Source organism: Schistocerca americana, chromosome 10 (genome assembly GCF_021461395.2).
Source record: "Schistocerca americana isolate TAMUIC-IGC-003095 chromosome 10, iqSchAmer2.1, whole genome shotgun sequence".
NCBI lineage: Eukaryota > Metazoa > Arthropoda > Insecta > Orthoptera > Acrididae > Schistocerca > Schistocerca americana.
The window spans coordinates 134,662,459-134,675,752 of NC_060128.1; the positions used below are offsets into that span (position 1 = coordinate 134,662,459).

A 13,294-nucleotide genomic window follows, 5' to 3' on the forward strand; every position below is an offset into this window, starting at 1 on the left:
CATCAAGATTTCTTGTTATACAAGTTTTTTGTTAACTGAAAAGTCGCTCCGTTTTCCTTGCCTTTGCAGTAAGCTTCTTTATCCAAAGCATTCAGTTGTATTATTCCATCTAGGTATTTGAATTTTGTGACCTTTCTTATTCTTCAATTTTCAGTTGCATCTGTTACATCTGTCTTATACTCTGTTTTTTTCAAAGATAGGCTTGATTTTGAAACTGTCTCTGCTTTGTTGCATCTTCTATAGATTCCACTAAGATGGGGAAACAGTCTGCAAAAATCAGTCAATCAAATCTTACATTATCATTTGATGATCTCTTTTTAGGCATAAAATTAATTATTCCCTTGTTAAGTAATAATTTAGTATTGGAGGGCAGCGTGGAGGGTAAATACTGTAGAGGGAGACCAAGAGATGAATACATTAAGTAGATTGAGAAGGATGTAGGTTGCAGCAGGTACGCAGAGATGAAGAAACTTGCACAGGATAGAGTAGGATGGAGAGCTGCATCAAACCAGTGTCTGGACTGAAGACTATAACAACCTTTAGAATTTGAGAGAGTTTATTCCAGTAGGCAGTTGAGTGGTGTAGGAAATTGTAAAAGAAATTACTTTTTGTATATCACATCGTTATTATTATGTGTGGCATGTTTGCAGTGGGGGAGCGACTGTAACGTACTAGGATCTCGCCCCTCCCCCCCTCCTCCCCCCCTCCCACTCAGTCCCCCGCCCCCCATAAGACCGAACCCAGTGCCTGCTGAATGGAGACATTCCAGAAGGTCTGGGTCAACAGCAGCGGCGGATTGCGGTGTTCACTTCCCGGCTACCGCGCTGGTATATTTCAGCGGCCAGGCCGGCTTTAATGACATCGCCGGTTGCTCCGAGACCGCCGTAAAGCTTATCAGCAGCAGCGGCAGAGGCCGTGCGCTCGCGATACGCCCAGTGGAGCCGGGGCGGGCGTTCGCCGTCCACCGCGTCAGCCATGCGTGTCCGGCAGCGAGCTCTCCGCCGGGTTCCCAGCTGGCTGGCATTATGCGCGCGGCGCGGCTGCGTTTCGTAACTCGGACACGTCCGCAGGTGCAGCGGCGTCGCTGTGAGAACGGGCCGGGTCTTCCCGCCGCCGCCGCCGCCGCCACTGCTGTCCTGGTTGGAGGTCACCCGCGGTTTCCGTGTTTTGCTGCGGCGAGCGCTCCCGGCCGATCTCTCGCCAGTGCCCCGGGCGACGGCGGCCAGTCAGCTGTTGAGCTGCCGCTAGGGACGGACGTCTCTCCCGCGGCCCACACCGCGCCACGCCTCACACCAGCTGACTGCCTCGCCGCACAGTGGTCAGTCGCCCGCCGAGCCGTCTCGACCGCGCCTGTGGTGTCGTACTGCCTGTGGCCGACGTCCGCGGAACCCGACGCAACCATGTGAGTACCAGCCTCGTTCTGCAGTTCCACTCTGTCAACTGTTCTCTGCCTGCTTAGCTGGGTGGCAACGTGCTCGCCTGCCATGCAAGCGGGCCCGGGTTTGATTCCCGGCCGGGTTGGAGATTATCTCCGCTCGAGGTTTGTGTTATCATCATTTCATCCCCATCATCGGCTCGCAAGTCACCCATGTGGCGTGGAATGAAGTAAGACATGCAGTTGGCGGACGAACTTCTCCAAATAGGGGCCTCCCAGCCACCGATGGCATTGGCTCATTTCCATTTTTTTGTGTCAACTTTTGACACTGGATGGTCCTATACCTGAGGTTCGGTACCAGACCTGTCCTGTGATAGGCTGGGGGTCTGCCCTCCTGCCCTCCCCCCCCCCCCCCCCCCTCCAAACCTCCACACTCCTCCTCCTCCTCATCCACCTAAATCTGGTGACCAAACCGTTTATAGCACACTGTTTGACGTTTAGTCCGCAGCTCGTGGTTTAGTGGCTAGCGTTGCTGCCTCTGGATTACTTTGTCCCAGGTTTGATTCTTGGCCCTGTTGAGGATTTTCTCTGCCCAGTACTGCGTGTTTGTGTGGTCCTTATAACCATTCGTGAATGTGGCTACATAGGACTGTGTAAAGAGTGGGACTTCGTACGGGTGGTGATGACCGAGGAGTTGAGTGTCTCACAAACCCATCATCATCATCATCATCATCATCATCATCATCATCTTGACTTTTAGATTATTCTACAAGGTGACATAATGGTGGTGAATCATCAGTTTCTTCTGTGTGGTCCCCACCGCCTCAGCCGGCCGCTGTGGCCGAGCGGTTCTAGGCCCTTCAGTCCGGAAGCTGCGGTCGCTAGTTCGAATCCTGTCTCGGGCATGGATATGTGTGATGTCCTTAGGTTAGTTAGGATTAAATAGTTATAAGTCTAGGGGACTGATGCACTCAGATGTTTAGTGCCACAGTGCTCAGAGCAATTTGAACCAGCGCCTCAATAAATTTGATGAATCATTAAAAACTTGGTTTCACATATAGGATATTCATAATTTAGCCGAGCAAAAGATTTTAGTGTGCCAAAGCGTGTAATAAGACGCGTTTGTGGTGTAAATTCAAGATCATCATGCATAAATCTGTCCGAGGAACTTAGTTTTCTAACCACTGTTTCTCAGGGTATTAATCGCTTAATGAAACTTCTTGCAAGTAATACGCCTCTATTTCCAGCCAATAGCTTAATACATAGTATAAGTACCACAAATAAGAACAGTCTACATTAAGGTGTAATGTTACTTACTTTGGTCAGAAGAGGAGTTCTGTATATTCAGGAACACAGACTTTCAATGAAATAACGCTAATCAATAAATACTTGGTTTAGGTTCAAATGGCTCTGAGCACTATGGGACTTAACTTCTGAGGTCATCAGTCCCCTAGAACTTAGAACTACTTAAAAGTAACTAACCTAAGGACATCACACACATCCATGACCGAGGCAGGATTCGAACCTGCGAACGTAGCAGTCACGCGGTTCCGGACTGAAGCGCCTGGAATCGCTCGGCCACCGCAGCCGGCACTTGGCTTAGTATACAGTAAAGTTTAAACAGAGTTTGAAAGATTTTCTGGTAGCCGACTCCTACTATTTAGACGAATATCTTTACTGGTTCTATTAGGGCGGCTTGAATAATAACACCTCTTAGATTTCGGTTTTGACTGCACTTGGTCACAACAGTCAAAATTGTTTTTGGTGTATGATAAATTTATTAAAAGTGCGTAATAATGTTTCATTCTCATAAAGTATTAATTCTATAAATATTGGCAGTTCCAGTTCACTATAATGTATTCACATATTCTGGCAGTCTCGTGACAAATGATCTCGGTAGTAGTATTAAATTCAGATGTTTTATGTTTTTTAGTTTAGATTTTTTTGACTTATTCCGCACCCACGAGAATGATCTCTTTTTTGGGTCTATGGAACGAAAACCGATCCTAATGTAATCTAACGACGTTTTTCCACCAGAATGTGCATTTTCTTTCACTTTTTTATTTTTTTCTTATTTTTCACGCTACCGACTCCACGAACGTTATGTGAGTGTAGACAGTGTGGTAGGAAATGTTGCAAGATGAGGAAGTTTGACGACAGTGTTTTGCACAATTATGCATGATACGCGACTTTTAAACTACTGACAACGATCTAGACACTTATGTTACTAGAGACGCACTGGAGAATGCGCAGAGCCAGAAACTGGTAACGGGAAAAATAAAAAAGGAAATTACACACAGTCTGGTGGTGGATTCGTAAAGTAGGGCAATCTTATAAGGCTGCTTGGTATGCAGCATAGATTAAATTGAGAAGTGTCAGTTTGGTGTTGCGTTTGTGAAGCCCCAACGTGAATACGAAATGTACGGTTACGGAGTCATCTGTAGTGTTGCTTTAGGTCTATGTCAATTACAATGATCTCATTACTACAAACACACACACACACACACACACACACACACACACACACACACAAAAGTTTCTTCAACCAAGAAATCCATCAGTGCAATAAGAGCAGTTGGCCACCTAGATGACTTAATGGTGACCAACTCCTTCTACTTTACTGATGAATTTCCTAGAAAAACAACTGTGTGTGTGTGTTTACTAATAAATTGATGCGAATATTTGTGCAATTGGTTCAAAATGGTTCAAATGGCTCTGAGCACTATGGGACTCAACATCTGAGGTTATGTCCTCTAGAACTTAGAACTACTTAAACCTAACTAACCTAAGGACATCACACACATCCATGCCCGAGGCAGGATTCGAACCTGCGACCGTAGCGGTCGCGCGGTTCCAGACTGAAGCGCCTAGAGCCGCTCGGCCACAACGGCGGCTTTTGTGCAATTTGACTTATATCTAATGACGTACTGAGCGGTAGTGACTCCCAACGTCTGTATTAAACTGGAAGATGCTAGTTTGATCTCCACTTCTGAATGCCAACGAATTTTTCATTTGGACTTATACCAGTTCTCCCACTAAAGTCTAATATATTACGAAACGGATATCCACATTTGGCGAACCCATACTGACGTCAACTGGTCATGAGAAATGTAAATGTGTGGAATTTTGTGCTGTACCGGGGCACGAACATATGTATCCTGATCGCGATAAGATGGAAATTCGGTTTCCCGTCCCGGAACAAATTTTTATTTGTCACAAACAGCTGACGCCAATCCAGATTCGCAAAATGAGAATCCATTTCACGGGAATTCGAAATTGTAATTTTTGGTATGGTCTTATGGGACCGAACTGCAGAGGTCATCGGTTCCTAAGCTTACGCACTACCTAATCTAACTTAAACTACACTACTGGCCATTAAAACTGCTACATCAAGAAGAAATGCAGACGATAAACGGGTATTCATTGGACAAATATGTTATACTAGAACTGACATGTGATTACATTTTCACGCAATTTGGGTACATAGATCCTGAGAAATCAGTACCCAGAACAACCACCTCTGGCCGTAATAACGACCTTGATACGCCTGGGCATTGAGTCAAACAGAGCTTGGATGGCGTGTACAGGTACAACTGCCCATGCATCTTCAACACGATACCATAGTTCATCAAGAGTAGTGACTGGCGTATTGTGACGAGCAGTTGCTCGACCACCTTTGACCAGGCGTTTTCAATTGGTGAGAGATCTGGATAATGTGCTGGCCAGGGCTGCATTATCCTGCTGAAATGTAGGGTTTCGCAGGGAACGGATGAAGGGTAGAGCCACGGGTCGTAATACATCTGAAATGTAACGTCCACTGTTCAAAGTGCCGTCAATGCGAACAAAAGGTGAGCAAGAAGCGTAACCAATGGCACCCCATACCATCACGCCGCGTGACACGCCAGTATGGCGATGACGAATACACGCTTCCAATGTGCGTTCACCGCGTTCTCACCAAACACAGATGCTACCATCATGATACTGTAAACAGTGTCTGGATTCATCCGAAAAAATGACATTTTGCCATTCGTGCACCCAGGTTGTCGCCGAGTACACCATCGCAGGCACTGCTGTCTGTTTTGCAGTGTCAAGGGTAACCGCAGCCATGGTCTCCGAGCTGATAGTGCTGCTACAAACGTCGGCGAACTGTTCGTGCAGATGGTTGTTGTCTTGCAAACGTCCCCATCTGTTGATTAAGGGATCGAGACGTGGCTGCACGATCCGTTACAGCCATGCGGATAAGATGCCTGTCATCTCGACTGCTAGTGATACGAGGCCGTTGGGATCCAGCACGGCGTTCCGTATTACCCTTCTGAACCCACCGATTCCATATTCTGCTAACAGTCATTGGATGTCGACCAACGCGGGCAACAATTTCTGGATAAGATAAACCGCAATTGCGATAGGGTACAATCCAACCTTTATCAAAGTCGGATATATGATGGTACGCATTTCTCCTCCTTACACGAGGCATAACTACGTTTCACCAGGCAACGCCGGTCAACTTCTGTTTGTGTATGAGAAATCGGTTGGAAATTTTCCTCGTGTCAGTACGTTGCAGGTGTCGCCACCGGCTCCAAACTTGTGTGAATGCTTTGAAAAGTTAATCATTTGCATATCACAGCATCTTCTTCCTGTCGGTTAAATTTCGCATCTGTAGCACGTCATGTTCGTGGTGCAGCAATTTTATGGCCTGTAGTGTATTATGGCACCGAACTGCTGAGGTCGTCGGTCCCTAAGCTTACGCATTACTTAATCAAATTAGCTCATGCTAAGGACGACACACACACACACACACACACACACACACACACACACACACACACACACACACACACACACCTATGCCCGAGGGAGGAACCGAACCTTCGGCTGGGGGAGCTGCCCGGACCGTGACAAGACGTCCTCGACCGCGCGGCTAACCCTCGCGGCCGCTATAATTACCGTACTTGTAATCGTCGGAACAGTGTCTGCACCTTCAGACATGTATGCCTATCTGAAGAACATTGTAATGTTAAGACAGAGACACTATATAAACACATTGTAGCCTTGATTGAGTGTCTGATGTTTTTTTTCCAGATTTGTAGTATGCTTCACGATGCGTTAATGATATTATCGCCCATATCGATAAATAAAAGAAAATGGGGGAGGGGTGACTGTGATAGTTACCAGAGGTACCCTCCACCACACACTAACTTCCATTGCTGAGAGCAGATGCACATGTAGAGTTCGGGAAGTTAACGAATTTGGATGCGAAATAGACGCTTTGGTAACATTATATTGTGTAGCGTAGCCCAAACAATACTACGAAGTAAATTCAGAAAATCTCTATTGACAAACAAATCTCATAGTTCAAATGGTTCAAACGGCTCTGAGCACTATCGGACTTAACTTCTGAGGTCATCAGCCCCCTAGACTTAGAACTACTTAAACCTAACTGACCTAAGGACATCACACACATCCATTCCCGAGGCAGGATTCGAACCTGCGACAGTAGCGGTTGCGCGGTTCCAGACTGAAGCGCCTAGAACCGCTCGGCCACAACGGCCGGCGACAACAGAGTTCTGGTGAGGATTATGAACAAAAATCTTATTACGGTGCTACAGAAATGTGAAAGTGTACCAAAGTGTAACACTTACATGTAACTTCCCGGAAGATTAAAACTGTGTGCCGGACAGACACACGAACCTCGAGACCTTTGATTTTAGTGGGCAAGTGCTGTACCATTGAACTACCCTAGCACTACTCACGACCTATCCTCACAGCTTTACTTCTGCTAGTACCTCTTTTCCTACCTAGTAGCGCACACTCCGTTGCAGAGTGAATGTCCCATTCCGGAAACATCCCCCAAACGGGGGTTCAGCCACATCTGCGCAATATGCTTTACTCCAGAAGTGCTAGTGTTGAAAGCTTCACAGGAGTGCTTGTGCTAGGTTTGGGAGGTAGGAGATGAGGTACTGGCTGAAACTAAAGCTGTGAGGAGGGGTCGTGAGTCGTGGCTGGGTAGCTCAGTGGCAGAGTTGGGAAGAGCAAAGGTCTCGAGTTCGAGTCTAGGTCCGGACAGAGCTCTAATCTGCCAGAAAGTTTCATATCGCCCTACATTTCAGTGCACAGTGAAAATCTCATTCTAGAGACGTAGATGTATACAGCTGACAGCAAAAGAACCTTGAAATAATTGAGGTTCAGAGGTGTCATGAACACCGTGATGTTCTGCTGTCGTCAGTGACGTCATCATCAGAATGTGTTTTCCTTCTTGTAATGGAAGTTGTATTGACAGACTGATCTGCATAATCACCTGAGGTTAAGGCTGGAGAGCGGTAGTTTACCTGTGACTTTCTGAAACCATCGAATGTTTGCGAAAAACAGAACGTGACAGAATGAATCACAGTGTAGGTCAACGACTAAAATGAAGCGTGGTTTCTTAACTGTGAATTGGTAAAGTTGTCAAAACCTTTATTTTAAAAGAAAAATATATATATTGAAATAAGACAGTATTGGCTGCCAAATCTTTATTTACAGGCAGTGGCGCGCTTCGCCCTTTCGGGACATTATCAGATTGGCCTAGGGGTGAAAAATGACACTAGGGGGGGACATGCTGATTAAAATGGGGAAATGAAGTTAATATGAAAACACGAAATAGGCAGAGTTCCAGGCTGTGCAGACGGCTCTACAATTAACAATAACAGTGAATTTACGTAGAAATGAATGTGGAAAACCAACATTCGTCCACTAATGCCCACGTATGGCATTCAGATAAAATTTTATAAGAAACCATCGTCCTAATGTCGGGTGTTGAACCTGGAATCGAGAATATAATGCAAAGTATAACTACATTGCACCACATGCGGGCGTTAATGGACGAATGTTGGTTTGCCACTGTTATGGTTAACTGTAGAGACTGTCTCACTTCAAGAAATTCATAACCGGTTGCTGTACCAGTCGCCCAGTACGGAATGAAACTAATCTTTTTTTAAAAAAAATATTTGTGGTGGTGGAGCGATCTGTAGCATAACTAAATGTTTTGAACAAGCTGGAAGGTGATAAGTTTCTTTTGAAATTCCTTTCTGGTGACGTACATCCGCTGACTACGACAGGTTACGAAGTGGTTGAATGTCGTTTTGAAAAGCCAACGAATGTCTCACCATAATACGTTGGGAGTTGCGAAGTTATATTTACGTCTCTGCTGAAAAAGAAACCTATTTTATCTCTGAGTCACGTACTGCTGCAAGACACGGTATTATCAAAAGTAAAGGAAAAGTTCCTATAATTATATGCCCGGAAACCAATACCTGTTGAGATACGGGAAGAAGATCTGCAGTTCATAGTTTGCATTTCCTTCAGTCACGAGGCACGATTCACAAGGCATTCTACATCTACGTGGATACTCCGCAAATCACACTTAAATTAGGGAAAAACGAACACCTATATCTTTCCGTGAGAGCACTGATTTCCCTTATGGTCGTTAGTCCATATGTAGGTCGGCATAAACAAAATGTTTTCACATTCGGAAGTGAAAGTTGGTATTGAAATTTCGTGAGAAGATTCCGCCGTGACGAAAAAGTCTTTGTTTTAAAGATGTCCGCCCAAAATCCTGTATCATTTCCGTGACACTCCCTCCCCTATTTCTCGATACTGCAAAACTTTCTGCCCTTCTTTGAACTTTCTCCATGTACTCCACACCGAGTGAGGTGGCGCAGTGGTTAGCACACTGGACTCGCATTCGGGAGGACGACGGTTCAATCCCATCATCGGCCATCCTGATTTAGGTTTTCCGTGATTTCCCTAAATCGCTTCAGGCAAATGCCGGGATGGTCCCTTTGAAAGGGCACGGCCGATTTCCTTACCCATCCTTTCCTCACCCGAGCTTGCGCTCCGTCTCTAATGACCTCGTTGTCGACGGGACGTTAAACACTAATCTCCTCCTCCTCCTCCGTTAATCTTATCTGGTAAGGATCCCACACCGCGCACCAGTACTCCAAAAGAGGATGGACAAGCATAATGTAGGCAGTTTCTTTAGTAGAACTGTTACATATTCTAAGTGTTCTGCCAATAAAACGATCTTTCGCTCGCCTTCCTCACAACATTTTTCTGTGTGTTCTTTCCAATTCGAGTTATTCGTAATTGTAATCCTTAGGTATTTAGTTGAGTTTCCGTTCTTTAGAATAGACTGATTTATCGTGTAGCCGGAGTTTAGTGGATTCCCTTTATCACTCATGTGGATGGCCTCACACTTTCATTATTTAGGGTCAATTTCCAATTTTTGCACGGTAAAGATACAATTCGTTTTGCAATTTGTTTTGATCTTCTGATGACTTTCCTGGACGATAAACGACAACATCATCTGCAAACAACCTAAGACGGCTGCTCAAATTGTCCCCTAAATCGTTTATTTAGGTAAGAAACTGCAGAACGCCTATAACACTACCTTGAAGAATGCCAGAGTTCACTCATGTTTCACTCGATGACTTTCCTTCAATTACTACGAAATGCGACCTCTCTGACAAGAAATCACGGATCTAGTCACATAACTTAGACGGTATTCCAACAGCCACAATTTGACTAAAAGTCGTTTGTATGGACAGTGTTAAAAGCCTTTTGGAAATGTACAAATAAGGAATGAAATCATAATTAAGTCGACACCCTAGCTGCAAACAGGCGTTGAAATACATCAATGTGTGCCCTGACCGTGACTCGAACCCGGGATCTCCTGCTTACATGGCAGACGCTCTATCCATCTGAGCCACCGAGGGCACAGAGGCTAGTGCCCCTGCAGGGCCTTATCCCTTACATGCTCCCCGTGAGACCCACATTCCTAACATGTCCATACGACTACATTCTTAGCGCGCCTAATAGATGTTTGCCCATCAAACTCATTACTCGAGGCAAGTTAATCTACCAGGTCCTTTACGAGTTGGGACATAACGTGTGCTTTCGCACAAGAATGTCAATGGCCGGGTAGCCATATTTTAACTATATATGAAGGTAGTATCTGTTCCTAAAGAATAGATACCAATTATGACCATGCAGCTTCTCTAGAATGAAATGATAATTAAATCGATACCCTAGCTGCAAACAGGCGTTGATATACATAAATGGGGACATGTTGAAAATGCGTGCTCCGACCGGGACTCGAACCCATGATCTCCTGCTTACATGGCAGACGCTCTATCCATCTGAGCCACCGAGGGCACAAAAGGACAGTGCGCCTACCTTCATATATAGTCAAAATATGGCTATCCATCCATTGACCTTATTGTGCCAAAGCACACGCTATGCTCCAACTCGTACGGGATCTGATAGATTAATCTGCCACGAGTAATGAGCGTGATGGGCAAACATCTATTAGCCGCACTATGAATGTAGTGGTGTGGACATGTTGGGAATGTGGGTCTCACGGGGAGCGTGCAAGGGATAAGTCCCTGCAGGCGCACTATCCTCTGTGCCCTCGGTGGCTCAGATGGATAGCGCGTCTGCCATGTAAGCAGGAGATCACGGGTTCGAGTCCCGGTCGGGGGCACGCATTTACAACATGTCCCCATTGATGTATATCAACGCCTGTTTGCAGCAAGGCTGTCGATTTAATTATCATTTCATTCTAGAGAAGCTGCACGGTGATCAATGGTATCTATTCTTTGGGAACAGATATTACCTTCATACACTCTACAGTGTGAGTAAAGAGCTAGTTCTGTTTCACAAGGACGATACTATCTTAATCCGTGTTGACTGTGGTTCAATAGCCCGTTGTCTCCGAGGATTGCATAGTAAACGCTTTTCTGGGCCGATGTGAATCCTCGAGCAATTACGGAGCTGAAGCGCAGTCTCGCTTGAGTACCAGTGGGTACTTAGGCATTGGTACTGGCGGTCACAGATTCGTAGTGCCATACACCTTGCCAAAGAGATTAACAGCTGCTGTGTATCACAGATTTCTGCTCAGTACATTAGCTGCGCTACTGGTACACGTTACCTTTGCAGAAAGACTACGACCGTGGCTTGCGCATTAAGGGACACCACCCCATTTTCTTCGGATCGTGGGGCAGTGCCACCTTCCTTGGGAGATGGACTAGTCGAGGTGGCCAACATGGACGTCCCGTTCACCAGCCGTAAATCCGTTGGATTTCTGGCTTTAGAGATATTTAAAGGCATTTGTACATTTCCCATCCGTCGACAACGTGAAGTCCTAATAGGAGTGTGCAACCAATACATGTGGCGCATTTAGAATGGTGTATTTGAAGCGCCGGCCGGGATGGCCGAGCGGTTCTAGGTGCTACAGTCTGGAACCGCGTGACCGCTACGGTCGTAGGTTCGAATCCTGCCCCGGGCATGGGTGTGTGTGATGTCCTTAGGTTAGTTAGGTATAAGTAGTTCTACGTTCTAGGGGACTGATGACCTCAGAAGTTAAGTCCCACAGTGCTCAGAGGCATTTGAACCATTTTTGTATTTGAAGCAGTACACGATTATCCGCTAACAAGACGACAGCATCGAAATGTTTTTGGATGGAACACAACGCCTTTTGATTGTTTTGTGGCTTATTTAAGTACAGCCCAGTTTTCGGTCTTTTATATGCCTTTATCAAGTATTTGCTAAAAACAGTAAACGCGTACAGTAAGAACCACGTAAAATTTCGAAAGATGTAAAATATGTGTAATAATTGATGTAAATTGGTGTATAATTACGAAATATGTACTTAAATTTTAAGTCTTTAACATATATTGCAGGAAGCCTAACATCTTGTCGAGCTCAATGTTGGCCATGAAATAAGAAAAATATTGGCTCCCCACGAAGTTTCAGATGTAAAATCACTATCTTGTAACAGATCAGTAAATAATTGGGAGAGCATATTTAGTAAAAACAGGGTTACGTTGGTAAATAAAAGATGAGCCCATATCCTTAAAACGTAATGATAGTGAATTCAAAGAGTATGAGTAATGGAACAACTGAATATAAAACTACAAAGTGTCAAAGATATGACTATTAATGTTAAATATTTTCAGAGTGTTTGTAATTATCTTCGGGGTGGCACTGTGCACCATCATCTTTGCAATAAACATGTATACATCAGATGGTCAACAACTTTAAGTGAACCTGCATTAAGCTGGATGAGGAACTGAAGGCCAAAAGGAACGAAACGAAATTAAATTCTAAGACAGTGAATCACGTGTAAGTTCAAATGTTCAAATGTGTGTGAAATCTTATGGGACTTAACTGCTAAGGTCATCAGTACCTAAGCTTACACACTACTTAACCTAAATTATCCTAAGGACAAACACACACACCCATGCCCGAGGGAGGACTCGAACCTCCGCCGGGACCAGCAGCACAGTGCATGACTGCAGCGCCTTAGTCACTTATAAGTGCCACTGGTAAAATACGGAAGGTAATAATGAAAACGCGGGAGGGAGCGGGGGAGGGTAAATGGACGCTGGCTGAAGAGGGATGGGCGAGATACTGGAATACAGATTGTTAAGCCAAGACTTATAAAATTAAGAAAATTAAGAGAGCTGACTGTGTAAGAGAAAGATGGGTTCGGAATCAAAAATAGAGCGGAGCGGCAATGTCAATGGGCAAAAGCGAGATGGAGAAGTAGGGAAAGCCGTGTTAGAAGTTGGTATATGTAGGGGATGGAGAGGAGGGTGAATAAAATGGTAGTAGGGATATGAGGGCATACTTGATTAAATGTTGAACCAGGGAAAAACAAAATGAGAGTGAGGAGGTGGGAGAAATAATGGTTCAAATGGCTCTGAGCACTATGGGACTTAACTTCGAAGGTCATCAGTTTCTTACTGGCAGTTTTCAGGCGAAGTGCCTGAAGATGATAAGAAACTTACTGAAACGTTGCCGGAGAACCGCGCAGTGCGCTCACTACGGGTAACAAATCTAGCAACTCGCCCCTGAATTGCTTCAGTGTCTTCCTTCAATCAG

At 45.1% G+C, this 13,294-nt stretch overlaps 1 protein-coding gene and 1 non-coding gene across 2 annotated transcripts in view; one reads left to right on the plus strand and one right to left on the minus strand.

Annotated features, from left to right (window-relative positions):
- Positions 1–13,294, plus strand: part of LOC124552296 (leucine-rich repeat-containing protein 15-like) — a 200,088-nt gene that overhangs the window by 26,002 nt on the left and 160,792 nt on the right. The window contains exon 2 of the mRNA XM_047126572.1: positions 839–1,318. Coding sequence (XP_046982528.1) covers positions 839–1,318 — 480 coding nt within the window. The remainder of the gene's footprint in view (positions 1–838; positions 1,319–13,294) is intronic.
- On the minus strand, positions 10,052–10,126 carry Trnat-ugu. Its single transcript has one exon. It is a non-coding gene; the product is annotated as a tRNA-Thr (tRNA).